Source organism: Podarcis raffonei, chromosome 6 (genome assembly GCF_027172205.1).
Source record: "Podarcis raffonei isolate rPodRaf1 chromosome 6, rPodRaf1.pri, whole genome shotgun sequence".
Classification (NCBI taxonomy): domain Eukaryota; kingdom Metazoa; phylum Chordata; class Lepidosauria; order Squamata; family Lacertidae; genus Podarcis; species Podarcis raffonei.
This window is the reverse complement of record NC_070607.1, coordinates 44,209,006-44,230,005: the sequence shown is the minus strand read 5'-3', so window position 1 is coordinate 44,230,005 and position 21,000 is coordinate 44,209,006. Positions and strand designations below refer to the sequence as shown.

The 21,000-nt window shown below is 39.8% G+C and overlaps 1 protein-coding gene across 7 annotated transcripts in view; it reads left to right on the top strand.

Annotated features, from left to right (window-relative positions):
• OSBPL9 (oxysterol binding protein like 9) overlaps positions 1 to 21,000 on the top strand; it is a 57,809-nt gene that overhangs the window by 25,467 nt on the left and 11,342 nt on the right. The window contains exons 4-9 of one of the 7 annotated variants that reach the window (XM_053392459.1): positions 774 to 850; positions 5,822 to 5,917; positions 7,392 to 7,439; positions 9,743 to 9,769; positions 10,793 to 10,843; positions 16,039 to 16,077. In XM_053392459.1, the coding sequence (XP_053248434.1) occupies positions 774 to 850; positions 5,822 to 5,917; positions 7,392 to 7,439; positions 9,743 to 9,769; positions 10,793 to 10,843; positions 16,039 to 16,077 (338 nt within the window). Of the gene's footprint in view, positions 1 to 773; positions 851 to 2,298; positions 2,563 to 2,654; positions 2,798 to 5,821; positions 5,918 to 7,391; positions 7,440 to 9,739; positions 9,770 to 10,792; positions 10,844 to 11,702; positions 11,795 to 16,038; positions 16,078 to 21,000 lie in introns of those variants that run through there. The other 6 variants (XM_053392458.1, XM_053392463.1, XM_053392462.1 and 3 more) reach the window with 6 other exon arrangements.

Genomic DNA, 21,000 nt, shown 5'->3' with positions numbered 1-21,000 from the left:
GCCTCAGCAAAGGAGGTGCCTATAGTGCAGGACTTCTGATAGTATATTCATGCTGTACCTTCTCCACTTTCAGCTATTCCCAGATTGCAGCTTGTTTACTTTGTTCTGAGGCAGCTGTTACCTGCATAGTCCCACCTCTTAATCTGCATGAACTGGTCTGAAATCCATGTTTCTCTCATGCTAGATTTGTGATATCTTGAATGCCGGAGCTTGCTTTTTATGTATAGGATTTTTTGGATGCATTTAAAATGAAAGTAGAACCGCTGGAAGTTACCATGTAAGTGAACTATGTAAAAACTAGCTCCATTCTCTAAAATAAGTAATATAATGTGGACTAGAAATATAATAGACAGGATGGGAGCATTGCAGCTGTCTGGCTGTCTTGTCATTTTATAAATGGAGGACCTTGAATCAGTTCATTTCTTCCGTTCCCATATATTTCCATCCTTAGGATGGCTACAAGCACAAGTTGATAGCTATTGCTTGGGACATACTAGTATGGAATTGTGAATTATTTCAGTTTAGCTAATATTCAGGAGTATTTGTACTGTAGTTGCCATAAAAACTGTGTTCGGATTTCAGTCATGTACTTATTTTTCACAATATCTTCAAACTTTCTCATTAGCTATAATGTAGGCTTGTCTCTCAGCAAGCAATTTTCATTTGATTAGCTTTGCTTAACTAACAGGACATTTTATTACTGACCTGGGATTGGTTTAAGTTTCCAGTTGTTTCTTTAAGGCCACTTAAGTATATTTTTAATACTCTTCCAGCTCGAGATGCTGATGAGAGAGAGAAATGGATTCATGCTTTAGAGGAAACCATCCTTCGTCATACTCTTCAGCTTCAGGTGCGTTAGTCAGTTTAGCCTAAGCTAAAAGAGATGCATATGTTCTGCATAATACCTGTATAAAATGTAATCCATACTAATCTCTATTCCATGAGTGTATATTTGTTCTTACATTTATTGTGAAATTAAGCCATATATCATGTCTCCATCTTGCAAATATAGCACCTCAGTTGACAAATTTTACATTATTGCCGGTCTGTGAATGAGAAACCTTTGTAACTGAACTGGAGATCTAAGAATACAATGATGGGAAGATTCCTGTGATGATTGTTATGTGGACTCTACTCAATGACCTGTTCGCAGTTTTAATTTCTATTTTCTTTACCTGAAACAAAGCCTTGGATTAAAAAAAAAAAGAATGGAGGCAATGTTAAGATCATTACAGGAATCTTCAAGTCACTGCACCTCTGGATCTCCAGTTCATCCAAATAATGAACCTGTACTCTTTGCCAAAATCTTGCTTATTAAGCATTGCTTATGGTAGCATACAAATAACACTGAACTATACAGAAACATATCCCAACTGTGTTTTTGTAGTGCATAATGATGGAGAAATTAGTGCTGTCTGTGTTGCACATTGGCAGAAGGGGAAAGGGAACCAAACAAAACTAAACCTGCATATTCTTGCTTTGAAAACTTTGCTATGTAAATATTCCTCCTGAGAATATTAGCCACTCCAAGGTGCTATCACAGAAAGGGATTTCTTTGGAGACACTGGCACCAACTATGGATAACAGTAGGTGCACTTTTAATATTTAAGGTAATGAGCAAATGCAGAGGCACAACTGCCTAATATTAATGGGCATCAATCATAGTGACGTTTCAAGTGAGAAACGTTAGAAAATGGCAGCTTGGCACTGAAGCATGCTTTACTTGGGCTTAAGCCGCATTCAGACCAGGTGATGTTTTATGCTCCCCTTCTCATGGCTGCTCCGTGTGTCGCCCCCCCCCCAAAAGGTGCTGGAAATAGGGAAAACTAGATTTTCCTCTGGCCGCAGCCCCGCCTCCTGCTATGGTGAAGATTCCTCTGACAGGAGCAGCTTTCCAGGCAGTGTAAGGGACTGCTGGGCGGAAAAACCCCGATGCGCAGAGTGGAGTTGGTCTAGCCTGGATCCACGCCAGTGATACCTAATTCCAAATAGTCAGGATTCGCAGGCCTAGCCTTGCAAAGGTTCTTAACTGCGTTCTGCAGAAACTGTGCACACGCTGCGCTTAAAGGTGGTGAAGGACAGTGAGCTACAGAAATCTAGGCGGATGCGAAAAGTTAGTCTTAGCATCTTAGCCATGCCTGCTCAGAAGTAAGTCCGCTCGTAGGTAAAACGGGGGTCAGGATTGCGAAATGGAAAAGAGCGATCGGCGCTGTAGCCAATAACAAGAAAGCTGCCGGAGGCATTTCAGATGATGCAAGAAGGCAGGGGGCGGGTGAAATATCCGGATGAGCCCGTGTCCTCCGTGGCGCTGCGCGTGAGGTTAGACTCCAAGCAGCCCGCTGGGTAGCGAGGCGGCGGCCGAAGTCAGTCGGTGCTGCGGATTCCAAGGCAGCCCTTCCAATCAGGGCTTCCTTTCAGCGCGCGGCGATTTGGTCTTCCTGCCCCGATTGCAGTCTTGCTGGGTAGAGGCTACCGCTGAAGGCGGGAGATTCCCGGGACGAAGGATGCCCTCGAGAGAAAGCGGGAGGAAGCCGGCAGCGCCGGCTGGAAGGAAGCAGCCCGGTGTGTATGGCTATTATGCGTCCCCCTCGCAGTCGGTGCGCGGGGCGGGGGAGAGGAAAGGGCCGGGCTGGGAGGCACCTGACCCGCAGCCAATCGGGAGCCGGCTCGGTGCGAAGGAGAGCCTCGCTGCTTGCGAGCGGCGGGCTGGCGACGCGGCTTCCCTGCGGGCAGGGGGCCCAGCCGACGACAGACCCCGCCCGGCAGCGTGCCCGGGAGGGGAGGAAGCATGGCTTGCGTGAGTAGGGCCGGGCGTTGGGGCGGCGCAGCGTCGACATTGGCAGGAGGGGGCGCCCTCGATCTCCGTCGGCCTGCGCTTACGGAGGCCCACCCGGACGCCTGGGTTCTGTGGTCGACCCCGTGTATAATCGGGGTGGGTGGGGAGGAGAGGGTGCGGGCTGCGAAGCCCGCGGCCCTGAACCTGTACCTGCAGCCGGGGCCGGGGATCGCACGCAGCAGCTCTAGCCATTGATCGCTGGAGAGGAAGAGCGCGGCGCTTGTGTGCGCGCTACACCAGGGGGTGCACTCCCCCCCCCCAGCAGCTCTGCCTGATTTCAGTCCGGCAGGCTCCATTGTCTGCCATTGGTGGAAGTGGCTAATTACTGCCACTGACTTTGCTGTTTAAAAACAAGCAGTTCCAGTTTGATCACCTCGACCGCGATATAGGAGATCGTTTCTAAAACCCACTCGATGGTTAGCCTAGTTCGTATTTCGGCTGCAGGAAAGTTAGTTTTCCTTTCACATCCCATTGAAATCAGCTTCTTTCACAGTATGTAGGTTTGAGTTACGTTTTATTTAGAAAAGGATTTCTATACCGCTGTGTCATGGAACATCAAAGTAGTGTACACTGTTAAAGCATACAACATTATTCAAATAAGAAGACATACTGAAATGCTTCAGTTACTTCCAAGAGGTCATAGGAACTTGGTCCTGTAGCCCAGAATGGACATGGAAGCCAATCTCTCCCAGTGATTAGAAATGCTTCCCACAACTAAAGGATCTTGTGATCCTTCCTTCCCTCAGCATATGCCCAACATGTTTCCATGACTCTCTGGAAAGTGGGTGTATTTCTTTGCAGATTAGGAAAATTGGTCCTAGAAACAATGGGGAGAGGGTAGGCACTACAGTTGCTGGGTAGACCCTGATTTTTTTCTAAAGAATTTCAAGAGCCAAATACTTGCTGGTGAAACAATGTTGGGCAGGTAGCATTTGTAGTGTATTTCTTGTAGTGGTCATGCTATGTCCTAAATGTTACATAACGTGGGGCAAACATCCCAGTTCATTTTAAGGATCATTCAGACTTCTACAGCAAATAAGGTATAACTCTAACAAGGATCACATACCTTTAGGCATTTCACAGGAAGGAAAGAGTAACAAATGTACAGGATGCCCAAAGGGACTCAAGCACTGTTCTGTGGCCATTTTGAGCATTCAGTGTGCACTTCTGTGGTACTTCAGAAGGAATTTATGCATTTCAGAGGTCACAATTGGCTCCCATGTTCTGGTGAGTGAGCTTATAAGGCCTCTTTTATATAACCTGGTCAGGTAGAATTGCTTTCTAATGAATGCTGAGGTACTTAAATAGCTTAGTAATCATACTAGTTTAAAAAGGAATGTAGTGCAGAACTTGTAACATAATGCTAATAGCTTAATTACTTGGTTTTTTAATACCTCTAAGACTTGAGTATATTTAACTTCGTTTTCATTGGAAATAATGCAAATGCTCACTGAAATACATAAAATGTAAATGAGTTAACTAACATTTAAAACTGAATGAAGTTTGTAGCATTTTATGTCATTTACATGCATGTGATAGATAGCTATGATAGAAGCACTGCACGTATTTCACTAGAGGTCACATTATTGTGGAAACAGATGCAGGGAAGTGAAAGAGTGACAGTTTGGATTCTGTTAGGAATCTTCTGTTCCTTAAATATTTTTTGTTAAAGTATGTGTCTTCTAAAATTGCTTCTCTTAAAAGTGAAGGTTGCTTAGCATTTAAAACACCTACGCTATAGCTTTTAAATTGTGAGAATTGAAGACATAATGAATTTCTGTTTGTCTACTTGTCATTTGCAATCATAAAACCTAGAAATTTTAAACACCCCCATGTAATTCCCAACAAGGGATCTTGACATGGTGAATTATAGATTTACATGTATCAGTTTATGTGCTTGATGTTCTGTCCAAAGTGTGCCTTTCTAGTTGACAATAACTTTTTAAGCCTTATATCCATTTTGGAAGGGACGTAGGTGGCGCTGTGGTCTAAACCACTAAGCCTCTTGGGCTTGCCGATCAGAAGGTCAGCGGTTCAAATCCCCACAATGGGGTGAGCTCCCGTTGTTTGGTCCCAGCTCCTGCCAATCTAGCAGTTCAAAAACACACCCAAAGTGCAAGTATTAGCTACTTATAAATAGGTACCGCTCTGCGGGAAGGTAAACAGCGTTTCTGTGTGCTCTGGTTTCGGTGTTCCGTTGTGACAGAAGGGGCTTAGTCATGTTGGCCACATGACCTGGAAAAACTGTCTGTGGACAAATGCCGGCTCCCTCGGCCTGTAAAGCGAGATGAGCGCTGCAACCCCAGAATTGTCTGCGACTGGACTTAAGTGTCAGGGGTCCTTTACCTTTACCTTTTTATGCATTTTGGAGGAGGATAAGAGAGGCTGTTTAAATGAAGTAGATGAAAAAGCAGGAAAAAAGCAGAGGTGTGGAAATACCCTTTCTTCTTGATTCATCTGTGGTCACAATCCAGTGCAGATTTTCAGCACAGTCTTGTGTGTATTTATCCTGGGGATATGATCTATTGAACACTGCGGGACTTTTTTCAGAGTAAACACGTATAGGCTTGAACAATTGAGCTGCTCTGGATTGTTGCTTCTATTTCTATTCTTTGAGAATTCATTTGTAAGGCCTGGTTTTACAAGGAAACTTTAGTTGGAAGAGTATTGGATGCTTCACCTTAGTAACAATTTTGCTGTGATGTGGCTTACGTAGCAAAATAGTTAACCTCACAAGAACATAATATTTAGGCTTTACAATAGTGCTAGGAGAGCCCTAGTCCTCGCAGTGAGTTAATCATTTCACTATGCTGACATATATCTGTAGGAATAATATAATGTTCTAGCCTTTTTCATTCTTTAAAGTGTATCTAGGCAGGTTATTCCATGGTTTTGAAATTTGCCCAGTTCAATCTTGCAGCTAATGAGGTGCTGTTCTGTGTGTTCTGTAAATATGTTCAAATGTAATGCATTTCTCTTACATAGGGTGTGGATCCTGGATTTGTTCCCAGTGTCCAAGATTTTGATAAAAAACTTACAGAAGCTGATGCTTATCTACAAATTTTGATAGACCAATTGAAGGTATGTTGAACTTGCTATTGTAACTGGACTTACAATAATCTAGTAAAGATGCACTTTGATTTCTCCCTAACCTCCATGGTATAAATGGGTTATGAAAGATTGTCATCATTGAAGCTCATTGATCCATGTTTTCGCTAAGTAGTTAGATGGGTTTCAGAAATTTAACAGCAGTTCCTGCTAAAAGACTACATCTCTAGGGCAGGCATGTCCAAAGTCCATTTTGGGGGCATAATCCGGTCTGCCAGTCGGTTTAATACGGCTCCTGTGGTAGTTTATTTCCTGGGGTAAAATCCTAACTAAACTTAAAAAAACCCTCAACAACTTCAATCCTTAAAAAAGGTTAACAAGTTTGGTTGGCTCTTTGGTTGGCCCTCACGGGCCTTCACTTCATCAAATCTGGCCCTTTTTGAAAAAAGTTTGGACACCACTGGCTAGGGAGTCTGGATGAAGATTTCAGTATTCAAGTTCTTCATTCCTAACTTGTTCCTTAGAACAGTGAAACTAAGCTAGGAGCAATAAGTAGCTTGAATACAATCTAATTTGTGTCGTGCAATCTTTAAATTGTACAATACTGAATTAAAACTAAAAATCAGGCAAAACCTAAAATTTCCCAGTCATCTATGACACAAGTCAACTGTAGAGACTTGGATCACAAGCATACTTGAAATGGTTTCAGTTTTTTTGTTTTTTTTAAAAAAGCTGTTTTAAAACAGTAGTTCCTGTACTGTTTATTATATATATTAGGAGAGGGAGAGAGTAAATGTTGCCCTTGTGATTTATCCTTGATATGTTTAACATATTTAATCTTTGAAATGGGGTAAGTATTTGAGAAGTAAAAATATGTGCAAGAGAGGTTCTGTTTTGCATGCCTTGAAGGCTTAAAGCTTATTCAATCATTTACAGAGTGGTGGCTAGCCTGTAACCTTCTAGATGCTGTTGGATTCCAACTGGCACCATCCCTGATCATTGGCCATGCTGGCTGGAACTGAAGGGAATTATCATTGAACTCCATCTGGAGGGACACAGAGTCTCCATCTCTGCTTTACATGCAGCACATTATTTTGTGTTGTAAAGAAACCGTCTAAAGAGCTTTAGCTCAGACATTATATTGACTGGAAACAGATAATTAAGGAGACAGAAGCAACAGAACGCAGAACAATTTAAAGCACTTTCTTTGGCTTTTTAAAAATGTAATTCTGCAATCATAAAGAAGCCCCCATCCCCTCCAAATAGTTTCATGTTTGGGTTAAAGACAAAACATCTTTCCTGACTTAGTATGTGATATTGATTATTATTTTTGTGTGAAATACTGATGATTAAGACCACTGGTAATTTAAACATGTTTCTGGTAAGATGGAATGAAATGATCAGCAGACTCTGGATTTTTAAAAAATAAATGAATAAATTGCTATCATGTTTGCATTTTAAAAGCTTTACTAGCAATGTTTGATACTGTGTGCCTTTTTCTTTTTAGCTCTTTGATGAAAAGCTTCAGAACTGCAAAGATGACGAACAGAGAAAAGCAAGTATACTTTTTATATAGATGTTGCTTCTTCCTCTCCCTGAAGTTCACTTTTCAGCCTTCCTTTAATTGTCTAAAATGCAATTTAAGCACTCCTTTTATATACAGCTGATAACTAGCATTGAGCGTTGCTTTATAGATTTTTATTTTTTTTAGTTGTTGGGACGGAAAACACTTGTAATAATAATTGCTAACAGGTCTTCAATTGTTCCATTACAGTGGAATATAATTAAAAAGATGAAAACAAGCTTGGAGAGCCATAGAAAAGGTTTTATCCTTTTATTTCAATAAGTTTCATGCTGCAGTTGTTTTAAATATTTTTTCTCTGTGAGCTTCCTGGAGAAGTCAGTTATTGGAAGTTCAGTTAGCAATGCCTTGTGCCCCACTCACTTTTCATGAACTATTGTACCATTAGCATAGTTCATAGGGCTTAATGAAATATGTAATGTAAGGATGAAATAAGGAGCATAAAATGACAAGGCGTCTGACTGTTAACCAGAAGGTTGGTGGTTGCAGTGGGTTTGACTAGATGCCCCTTGGGGTCCCTTCCAGCTCTACATTTCTATGATTCTACACATGCCAGGTAAAATTATATATCCAATTCAAATAAAATTAAGTTCACGCTTTAGTCAATTATTGAGAAGTAATTGGGCCTCTCTTTGCAATAACTTCCAGCACTGTTAGAATGATTCTAAACCAACTAGCCATGTAGCTGGCTTTTTTGTGTTCTAGAACAGGGTAATTTGCTAACTGTACTTCATATTTTAGATTGTAATCTAGCACTTGGCACTGTCTTACCATTATACAATCTTGCCGCTGGGGTGTGACCTTGTACTTGTTTGGCCTCTAGTCTTAATTTGTTGTAATGGCAGATTAGTGTTGCAACGGATGAGCTGTTTTCTTCCTGATTTGTTCTGGCATTCAGTATTTTAAAGCTGCTTCCTCTCATGCAGAAGGAAGAGGTTCCAGTTACACTCACCCCAAAGTATTTCTTTAAAATCAGCATGATACTATTATTATTATTATTTACCCTGCCCCTCTGGGTTGCCCCAGCCATTCCAGGCGGCTAACAACTTCAGTAATGCTAGACATTTTCTGATTAAGCAATAAGGTAGTTATTTCCCCTGACTCAAGACAACTAGCAGCTGCTTCCTGTAGAAATGTAGTTTAAGGAAATGTTACTGGAAACCATGACATCACTTCTCTTTTCCTTTTAATCTTTATGGAAAGCTGTGTCAAAACTGTCACATCTATAGACCCTGTAGAAAAATAGATGCCACAACAGGACAACACATAACGCTAAGCCAAACAATGACATAGAGCGAACATGCAGGTTCCTAGAGGGGATCACAGCTGCTGCACTCCTACCCTAGTACTCCTCCTGCTGCTGCACTACCCAGAGCTAAATCATGATTTGGATTGCTGTGTCATTTATAGTTTATCTTTCTTCAGACAAACCTGAGCTTTGACCAAAGTTTGTTTTTGGTCTACATAGACGGGGAAAAGGCAGACTTGAGTCTTCACTGTATTGGACAAGTGTGTGGCAGTTTGGAACAACCTATGACAATTAACAATATGAAGATGAATCACCGCTGTCTGAACAATTCTGTACTTGCATGATTTCACACACAAGTATAGGAATACAGTGTCTGAACTGATTCAAATGCAAATATATCACTTTCAGTTGGGATAAATGTGGAATGAAGATTAAATTTCCTGGATGAACATGTTTCAGTTGAAGCCGCCTTGTACAGTACTTGCTTTCAAGCTTTTTCTTTTTATGCTATTTATCTGCAGGGTGGGATGGGAATGTAAACCAAGCATTAATAATCTTTGGTTGTTCAGCAGGGCACGGTTTAACAGTGCATCATGCTAGAAAAAGCACTACCCTTACAATTTGCACAACACACCCTTTGCTTAAAGTCGTCTTCTAGTGCTGTTGGGCAACCCTTTTCTAAAGCAAATTGCATTCCTGGTACTCTTTTAATTATCTAGAAAGGGTTGCAAAGTGGTCACAGTGTAATAATGGAATATGTCTGCTTTGATTGCAGTAAGGATCCTGTTGTTTTCATTCAGCAGGATCCCGGGTGCAAAAGGCAGCGAAGACATTTTCCCTCGATCTTGGAGAGCTGTTGGAGTAGACAATACTTAGTCCATATAGCTCTGCACAGTGCTGCTTCATATATTAAGCTTATATTTTATGTGAATGTTTTAAATAAACATTAACTAACAAGAAGCAATCTTGAAGATGAGTAACTTCACATTGCTAAAGACCTTGCTTTTCTTTTCTTTTCCTCCAGAAGATTGAAGACCTCAAAGAAACAACCAGTGTAAGTATGTGTTTAATCATTACGTATTTTAAAGCAACTTAAGGGCTTGACTTGGATCTTTAATTCCGCTTTAGCTACTTGCTCTGCTGACAGGCACTTAGAATGGAATGGTGGGAGATCAGTTGCCCCCCCAAATGCAGAGAACCTGCTTCTCCTTATGCCACCTAATTAGAGGAGGGGGAAATGGGTTGTACCATATGTTCAGGAGGGAGGGGTCATCCTCTCACTTCTGTGGTCCAAATTATCTTCATATTTGTCTTTTGATGGAAATGGAGATTGAGACTGTGCCCTACAATTATGTTCCATGTTTATATTAAATAGAAAATATAGTAGTGTTTTAGAATATTTTTATGCTTGATGGTAACCTGCTTAACAGTCAGGTCTGTGAAAGCATGACACAAAATAACTTGACACATTTACTAGTCCTGTTGCTTTTTGGAGTATATATTTTATTGTATTTTCATAACTTAATGATAAAATCTGAGCAACAAAAGCAGCTCTAATCCTTCTGTTGTGAAGGTATTGTTTAGGTATTTTCAACTTGGTACCCTCCAGATATTTTGAGCTACAGCTCCCATTATCCCAGGGGGTTGGGGCCAGGGAGAGCTTTTGTCCAAAACCTTTGCAGGGCACTGGTGCCTAGGCCGGTTTAGACAATATCTTGCTTGTGCAATAACCTGCAGGATGTCAGTTAACTTTAAAGTTAACTGCTCTTAGAAAAAGAAGTAGCTTCTTTCACCCATCAAATGTTCTTTCCCTGTGTGGCTTTAGCTGTATAAATTGGGGAAATAATGATCCATTAAAACTATTAGCAAAATAGTTACTGATTTTCTCCACCCTGTTCACTCATTCGAGTGCAGAAATGTTATCATAAATTAATTCTTACAAGATATCTATGGCAAATAAGTACTAAACTGATAATGAACATACTAACCAAAGGAAGTACTTTGCTTCCTTAACACTCTATTCTAGGCAGTAAAAGTTTTGTAGAAATGCTAACATGTTTATTTTTGCCCCCCTTAGAGCATGGTTGAATCAATAAAACACTGCATTGTGTTGCTGCAGATTGCTAAAGTAAGTATCTCTGTTGGAAAATACAATAAAAAGTGTTTGCAGTATAATGTTTTCTGGAAGAAATCGTTCTGTGCGATTTGTATATTGTAGAGGCATTGAACCATCAAAGTTAATAAGAATTGGAAGGTATAGATATATGTACATTTATATGACTTGATTATTTCCCCTCCTGTTGCATTCTGTAAGTAGATTGATAAATACTGTAAGTAGATTGCCAGGGGTATATGAATGTACATTGTATAAGTTATACAATGCATACAATAGCATACTCAATGCTGTGCCATTCTTCATATTAAAGTGGTGATCATACTGACCTATTGATCCTGACAAAGTGGTGTTTACCATAATCTCAAATGTTGTGACTGTGCTCTTCATGCTTTGTTTGAGCATACATAAAAACAGATTCTTTATGTCAGTGCCTACATTGGTTTGATTACTTTTGGTGTTTTAAACATTCACAAGCAACTATTTCGTGGAAGCCCCCAGGTTGGAAGTATGGCGAAACAAATGTTTAAAAAAGCGCTCTGCTAGGTTGTACATGAACAGTATAAATAACAGAATTATAGTCTATTAAAGATCGATCTTGAAATTTGATGGTACTTGTGCCTTCAAAAACTCATTTTGAATATCAGTGTCTGATAATTGAGTTAAAACATGTCCTCCTTTAACAATGGGCCTTGGATAGAGAATTGATAAAATGGAGCAATTGTTGGCATGAAAAGATATTGCATATGTATGGTTAAAGCCCTTACTCACCAAATGGGTTTGCATGTACTAATCTACTCTAAAATTTTGGATTTATTCTCTAATCTTAATAGGCCTAATAATTCCTAACCTATAGCACTGAAGTTCCTGCCATATCAGAAGTGAAAAACCCACTAAGTTTTTCTGGGCATCATAAAATCCTAATCGTAAACTGGATTATGGAACTTTTATACATGATCAAAGAAGGTGAGCCCCAGTGCACTTGTGCTGTAGTACAACATTGTAACAGGTTTCTCCAAAGAGAGCTATGTTTGTATATAGCTCCCATACATAATAGACTAACAAGGTGGAGAAGAGGGTGAGACTTGCTTGTGGTGTAAGGATACTTTTTACTCATTTTTTTTCTGTGAAAACATGGAAGATATGCATGCCTCACTGCTGAAGAGAGAGTGTACCATCTGCAAATCTGAAGATAAGCATAAATAAAACAAAGTTTCTGGAGTATTCTGTGATTTTATATTCTAAAATTTTATTTTGGTGAAGAAACAGAACACCTTCAGTGCTGTTTGTTGTCCATATGTCTCTGGCCAAGCTTGCCAATTTACTAAAGAAAAACAAATGAGGAAAAGGTTGTAGTTTAGTGATGGAACCCATGCTTTGCATGTTTGATTTCAAATTCAGTCCTTGACATCTGCAGCTGAACGACCTCTAGTAATAGGAAAGTCAGGAAATATCTCTTTTGGCGTCCTCGGGGAAGTCATTGCTGGACAGGGTAGGCAGTTCTGGGTCAGATAAACTGTTGATCTGCCTTGGAATAAGTTGGATTTATAAATATTCTGTTCAGAATTCTGAATAGGCAGTTGCACAAGATTGTAAAATGCATCTATTAATAATGTATCTGATGCTTAGGCTTTTCTCCTTGGCTTTCCAAATTTCCCCATACCCATGCCAGTTAAGAAAGCTTCCATAGAAAGTGCAAAAGGAAAGATGGGGGAAGAGAATATTTGAGTCATTCATCCACAAAAGAGACCTTTGCTGCTGCTCTCTCTCCCCATAACCCATTTGCTATAATGTTTAGTGCACCCTTATCCCAGTTTTGTTCTTGGAACATACCTTGCCTTGCAAACCTATGCAAACCTGAGGCAGACAATACTGAAGGCTTCTGATCTGGCAGAATTTTGGGAGGCTTCTTTTGCTAATTCTGTCTCTCCCTTTAACCCCAGTCCAGTGTCCCACATCATTCTGAGGGTTCTGGGGGCTGCAGCAGAAGGGGAGAGTTGGCAGAAGTTCCCTTACCACCAACAGTAGGAGCATCCCCTGAGTGAAATGCCACTCGAGATACTCCTGCCTGCAGCTGTAAAGTCTGGATCCAGCCCATTATCTCAGACATAGTGCATTAAGATAGGGATAGGGAACTTTTTGCAGCTTGTGCCACATTCCCTAATAAGCCTGCTTCCATGAGATGCATACCAGTGGTGAGCAAGATCAGAGGTGAAAGTAGGTATGGGAAGAGGCAAATGTGAGTAGAGACACTCACCTTTTATAGGCCTCCTAGCCACACAATAGGCAAAGGTTTCTATATATGCATCCCTCCACTTCCAGTCAGATGATCGAGAGGCAGTATCCCAATTCAAGGACTCTGTTGAGGCTGTGGAGCAGTGCCGGTGAATTGTATGGAAAGGGGGCATTTTATGGGTAGAGTCCTGTGGGCCAGATAAAGAAATGACGTTCCTACTAACATAGAATTGTTCATAACTCTCTGCCAGCCTTATGTCTTCTCAATCCATTTATAATATTTTAAAATCATCAAGATAAAAACTGATGTTTGAGGCCCTCGTCTATTCCCTCCTAGCTCTAAAAATAGAGCAGCATTTACTTGAAAGAATTAGGAATTCAGCTACTGCAAACCCACAATAGGTTCCATGGGAAATGTGCAAGAGAAATCAAAGTAGCTAGGTTTTTGTTTTTTTTACTCAAGTTATAGGACCTTGGGTGACTTGGAATAATGGACTTTGTATGATTATGCTTTAGGTTGAGGAAACAAAGCTACCTTCGTTTTTGTAGCAGCTTTATTTTAGCAAAATGCAAGCCTTTTCCTGTCCCTGGTCCACAAAAAAAGAGCGTAGAGCATGATCACTGTGCATTTAATATATGTGTGTGCGTGTTTCAATGAATATTTGGGATTAGTGTAATCGCCTTTATCATTACATGATTATGCATTGGATCTTGTTTCCATTCTGTGGATTCTGCAATGGATGATTGGCTGTACTCCACCACGGAGTTTGTATATTATGTTAATGACTTTAATTAAGTTTTCAACATTAAAAATTACATATATTCTTTTAGAATAATCTGATTAGGAACTCTCATCTCTCAAGTATATGCATATGCCACAGATTAGGAGATATGATAGCCATCTGCAATTATCTTAAGGGCTGTCACATGGAAGAGGGAGCCTGCTTGTTTTCTCCTGTTCTGGAGGATAAGACTCAAGTTGCAAGAAAGGAGGTTCCACTTAAGCATTTGGAAAAACTTTCTGACAGTAAGAGTTGTTCAGCATTGGAACAGACTCCCACAAGAGGTGGTTGACACTCTTGGAGATTTTTAAACAGAGATTGGATGGCCATCTGTCATGGATGCTTTAGCTGAAATTACTGCATTGCAGGGGGTTGGACTAGATGGCCCTTGGGGTCCCTTCCAACTCTATGATTCTATGATTAAGTATTAAATAACACACTAATATGCATCATTTAATTACAGACCCAATAAAGTTGTTAATGCCCGTTACGCTTGGTTCCCTGCATTCTTCTGTTACCATATAGTCTTCAGTATGGCTTTTGATATACTGGCAGTTTTATTCAACATCACATCCATTGTTTAGAGCTGCTTCTGTATCCAGCTCTGTCCCTGGCGGCCCAGGTATCATCAGTGGCTAGAAGAGTCTTTTACCAACTGTGACTGGTGCTACAGCTGTGGCTGCTCCTGGACCATAAGAGCTTGACCACGGTAGTTCAGCCACGGGTGACTTCAAGATTGGATGGCTGCAGTACACTCGGTTTCCCTTGTTATTAATCCAAAAGCCTACAGTTCGTGAGGAATGTTGCAACACGGTTGCTGCCAGGACTGAGACCCTCTCAGCATGTAACATCTCTACTCAGAGATCTGCACTGGTTGCCGGTTTGCTACCAGGCCAAGTTCAAGGTGTTACTGTTAGTATGTAAAGCCTTTAGCAACTTGGTACCACTTTACTTGCAGCTTCATCTTGCCCCATGTGTGCCCACTCAGCTGCTTTGATCCCCAGAACTGGCACTGTTAAAGGTGCCACATAACATGCAATCTTCTAGTGTGGGAACAGCTATACGTTGGGTCTCACTGCCTAGTGACATCAGGCAAGTAGGTCCCTTCACTGTGCTCTTTTGGTACCTACTCAGTGATGAAATTTTGAAGTAATTTCCAGCTGATATTTCTGATTGGCACTTCCTCAATTAAACCATGTTCAATCCATGAAGCTTACCGTGTGACCTTTGGCCAGTGGTACATACTCAGCCCAACAGGGTTCAGCCCATGAAACTAATACGGGGTGGGAAAAGACAACCTTGGACTCCACCCTGAGTTCATTGGAAGAAGGGTAGGATAATTTTGTTTTGTCTGGTTCATTGTTTGTATCGAGGAGAATCCTAGACTTCATAAAAGGAAAATCTGCTATATGTTTGTGTACTCTGGTTAACTACGGATTATTTGTACTGTATAGGGAGATGCAGTTTGAATGTAAGATGAATGACAGTTCATTCACAGCTAAGGTATAGCTGAGGAGTAGGATGGAACCTTGCACCTGAAAGAAGGGAAAATACATGATCCTACAGCCTATACCTAATCCTTTAACTATTTTTGAAGGGTTGGCTAGCATTACACTTACTCTAGACCACAGAGATAAGACCTGTGGTAGGAGAAAGCATACACCTGTGAGGGGTTTATTTAACTGGTACTGAGGCATTTAGTCATGGCCAAATAAACCCTTCACTATCGTGCTTTTCTTTTAAGTGACTTGTAATTTTTTTCAGGTGATAGTTTCTAAAACATCAAGGAGCATGTCACAGAAATACCTTGCATGTCACAGAAATATCTTGCAATATCTTGCGTTTGTGCAGGCCTCTTCATGATACTTGGTAATAAACAGAACTAGTAGACACATAGCAGCATGCTTCTTCAGTGTTATATTCATCTGACAGAAAGCGCTTTTCAGTATTTATATGTTAGCCTTTATTATCTTCAGATGATAGCAAATATAGCTAGCTATTGTAAGAAGATACCAATGGCTTATAAAGTGCAAGGTTTCTAATGGTTAATCGGTTTCTTTTCCTTCAGAGACATTTCACTTTCGCAGCATCTAGTAAAAAATTCTGGAGAGAAACCATTATTCTCATATAAGCAAAGACATGGCATCTAGTAAAAAAATTGATATGTTAATATTTGTAACATTTTTCCTTAAGGACCAAAGTAATGAGGAGAAGCACGCAGATGGACTTATAGTAAGTTTAAATCTAATCTTTCAATCTCCCTTTATTTCGGCAGAACGTTAAAGCTGCAGTCATGTGGCCACAGGGGCTTGAACTTCCATTCAATTTTGACATTCTTTTTCTTAGTCACATCTTCTGGTGTCTCCTCAATATCTTGTCACTTTCCTTAAGCTTCAAAAATCACAATTAAGAATATTAAATTCCAGCTTCGCTTTTATCACCACTATTTCTTATTAATGAAGCAAATTTAAACCCGCAATGGGGGAAAACTGGGGTGATAACTTGGTCACTCTTCTTGTACCTGAAATGCACGTGCTTTCAGAATAACATTTCTTTATAATACTGCTTTTGAAATACATGCTAGAAGTTTCTGTCACGTTGCTTTGTTGTATATACTTCATGTAACTTTACTTCTGTCTTCCATTTGTATACATTTTCCTGACTTCTGAGTGTTTGTAAATTGGTAGGAACTTACATTGGCATTTTAGCTTAAACAAGAGCAGAACGGTTATGTGAAGTAGCTTGTTTTTCTTATTTTCTAGTTGACCCTACATTTTAATAAATAGTTGGGACCTTTTTTCATGGCCCATTTCCCTCATTGCTGAAACTTAAAAACACATTTTAAGACCCTTAGAACTACAGGAAACAAAGTAGTGCTGGACCTCATGAGACAAGAGTGTAACTGCAGTCTGGTAGGGTAAGTGTAGGTCTGTTTTTAAGAAAACCCTCATCATGCCATAAAGTTGGGAATATAAAGTACCTTCTATATACTGTATATGATATCACTAGTGAATCACAAGACAGTCACAGTGAGAATTCCCCTATAAATAAAGTTGGTGAACTAGTTTGCAAAGTTTAAGGATAGCCTCTTAACTGTATGAGTTCATATGCATTCATTAATGGTCTCAAAGGAGATTATGTCTTATAAATGTGGAAATTCAAAGCAAGTTCTTCCTTTCTGCTACAACAAGTTTGAAAATAAGATGTGGGTGCATAGCATCAAATCAATAGATTATAAATAACTTCTAAACACTGCAGCATTCTGGGAGCAATGGAGAATGCAGTTTTAAGAGGAATAGTAATTACTCAGGAATGGCAGATCTGCAGTTAAGAAACTCGATTGCCAGGATTTCTTGTGATGAGCATAATAAACAAGGCCTTAGTCCTCTTGAGTTTCCAATTTAAACAGTACTGAGCTCCTACCAGTTCTCAAACTTACTTGTACTGTATTACAATTCAAAATATTTCCGGTCATGTTTATCTGTTTTTGCTTGAACCTTTAGATACACAATGTGTTAATCTTCTACTTTTCTAGTGTTTTAATTGGTGTTGCTTGTAGATTAATAGGAGGCTGGCTGTGAAGACTTTGCAGAGTTTATAATTAAATGAAAGCTTTTCAATCACATGGAACACAAGATGTTATTTCCTATAAGCTTGAAATCAACACAGCATAACACACACCTTTTAAAAATAACAGTGAAGAGCTTGTAGAAAGGATTGAATGTCCTTAACATGAACAAGTTATTTCTAAAACATCAACATTGAATGGTCCAGTTTCATTTAGTTCATATTGGGAATAGGGAAATGACTTTCCTGAGAGATTCTGGTTCTAAACCATTTAGGGCTCTGAAGATAATAGGTTGCACATTGATTTGAAACTTGACGCAAATTGGTGAAGTTGGTAGAGGATAGGTGCAATGTGATCTAAAATGGACAGCTCCCATCAGAACCCTCACTGTTTCTGACCAATTGAAGCTCCCAATTATCTCAAGGGGCAGTGCTATGTAAAGCAAATTCCGATAATCTAACATGTAAGTTGAAAAGCTATAATGCTATTTGAGGAGTTCAACTCTTATCCAGAACAAGCCGAATATCTGGTCCGTTGTCCTTAAAACTCCAGCCAATAGTGCTTCTAACTTGTCTGAAATTACTTTCAGATGAGTATATTGTAATTTAAAATGCATTAAGAGTATCCATGTTTTAAAAACATACTGTGATATTTGCAGGGTTGAATTAGCTTGATTTTTTTTCAGTATGATAGCCTCCTAATTATCTATTGTAGTTTTAATTTTGAAAACTTGTTTCCTGATTGTACACATAGTAAAATGCATGATTCTTTAGTTCTGTAACAATCTGACTAGTCTTTTTCCCTCAAGTACAGATCCTCTGGTATACCAATATAATCATAATGTAATAAGGAACTGAGGTGAATGAAATTGAAATGCCTGAAAATGAATATTTTGGTGTCATCACTTCAGATGTCTGAAAGTCTGTCAACGTTCTCTGATAAATTATCACCATGTTTTGATAATGTCTTTCAAAACCTTGACTAGATTTGATGACTATGGAATAAAAGCCTTTGCATTGACATTACGTAGTGTTTGGTACAAAGACTGAGGAATTAGTATTCCAGAATTTCCCAGTGCTTTGTCCCAACTGTTTCGTCCTTACTGCTGTTCTTCAGGCACACCATTCACAAAGACTCTTCTGAGATTAACTAGAGATAGTATTTATTAGAGAGGGAGGAGAGGACCAAGATTTCACCTTCGCTATGGGGAAAAATATTAGTAACTAACCATGCTCGTAATTATACCTAATGCTGTGGTAGTTAGATCACACCCATTCTCTCAACTGGCATGATTTTTGTGTTTGTAGAATTAATAATACTGACTTTTAAACACAACTCATTTTGACACTGAACAGTAAAGCATTATTCTCAAAGATCCATAAAAGTCTTTAGAATAGGAGTGGGCAAGCTGTGACCCTCCATATGTTGTTGACCTCAAACTTCCATCAGCCCTCACCATTGGCCGTGTTAGGCAGGATAGAGGGGAGTTGGAGTCCAACAACTGGAGGGCCACCACCATTTTAGAACAGCTTTAGAACAGTGAGGATCTGGGCAAAATATCAAGGAGATCATTCCAATATGTTGGAAGTAAGAGGCATAACAAACATTCATCTTTGACAGCAAATTGTATTGTATAAAGTCAGTTTCCAAACAACCTCAGTACATTTAAAATTAGAGTCAAATGCTATTTTATAATAGTTAAAAATGGCAATGAACAAAATAAGCTCTAATTAATTTCATTTACCGACAGCAATTTTGTCTTGTCCAGTATTTAGGGTGGTATCCAATACTGTTCATCAACTGATGAAAGGAATCCATTCACACAATAGGAGAGGGAGGCAACGTTTGGAGATTCTCTATCAACCCACATTGCCTCTAAATCTGCTCTGGAGGCCCCCCCCATCCCCCAGAGCAGATTTAGAAGGCTGGTGGGGAGGGAGATTGCTGAAGATTGTCTCGCTTCCCATTCCACTGGCAGATTCGATCCATCAGTGGATTGATTGTATTGGATGCCCTCCTTTACTGTTGCTTAAATTTATTGTGCTGCATAGATTTAAAGCTGTTCCATATCTAGTTCTTCGTCCACAGGAAGCTAATTCCAAAGTATAGCCATTGTTGCCATTTTAAAAGCAGGAAGAGATTACTTGCTGCAAGAAGCATTTCTTGCCCCTGAAGTTACCGTATTTCTCAAGTTCTGAGTTGTTCCCATATATTATCACAAGAGTCCTTCAATGTGTGTGCAGAAAACCAGCTAACACTCTTGCTAATCATTTGCAAAAGAAAAACTTACCTGCTTGTACTACCCTCAAATGCTCCCCTTCTCTTCATATCTTCAAGGACTCCTCCTTATTATTTTTGTTGCTGTCCTACTTTTCCAGAAAGAAGCTCATGTTCGGTTTAGTCTGTGTCTAATCTTCTGAGTTACTGTTTTTCTAGGTTTATCTTTCTTTGATATGAAATCTTGTACAATATCTGGATTTAAATGGATCTTATCAGATTGTGTTGTCTGCTGAGTTTTCAGGTTGCTGACTGCTCTAGCCTTACTTTGTTTTATTTCTGACCGTGTGCTCTGCAAATGGCAGGATTGTTTTAGGTTTAGTTTTTAAATATCGGTAAAGGTGATTTCAGTTGTATTTAACCCACACATTTAGAACTCTGCTGACAGAGTTTGAACAAAATGAAAAGTGAGCTATTTCCCAAAGGCATCACTTGCAGTTTGTTTAGTAGGATGGATCTTTGCATGCCTTCACTTGTACCACATAACATGTGACCAGAGCCACACATCAGTACACATCATATACCCAACTGCCTTCATTTTTCTACTCTTTGAAGCAGATCTATCCTAGTAGATGTTACATGTATAATGAGGGCACATATGATAGGGTTGCCATATTTCAAAAAGTGAAAATCCAGACAAAAAAGTTGTTAAGCTTTTTTTTGTTTTTGCTGAAGTTGCGTTGTTCTCCCCCCGCCCCAATCTAAATAAACAGAGAGGCTTCGAGCTCTTTTTAATGAAATTTGCCAAAATCTCCCATTTCCAACATGGGCTGCCATATGTCTGGATTTTCCCAGACATTCCAGCAATTTCTTCCCGGGCGCTGTTTAATAGGGCCGAATACTGGCTATGTCTGGGAAGTTCCGGATGTGTGGCAACCCTAACATATGAATACCTCGCCCACCATATACTGGTAATTTTCAGTTTCATCAATTTTTCAACTTGCTGAAAGTATTATAGCCTTTTCCCCTTTAAAATAGTGACAGTTGATACACAATGTTAATTTCCTGTCCTGATCAAAGTGACATCAGTCCTGCATCAGAATCTGGCAAGTGTGGTAGTGTGTGAAAAGGTCTTAAGGGGTATTACTAAAGGGACGATTGCTTTTCTGAAAAAGAAAATTGAAGGCGGAAAGATAAACGGAACTGTGTCTCAACGTAGAATGAACTAGTGTGAAACAAGATCAGACAATGTATTATGCTTTCCCTCAAACTGCAAAGGAGCAAAATGAAATCTCTGAGTCATAAAACATATTCATAGTGACTCCTGTTCAAGATTCTTGACAAATTCTTATGGCACCATGTTCAGTAGT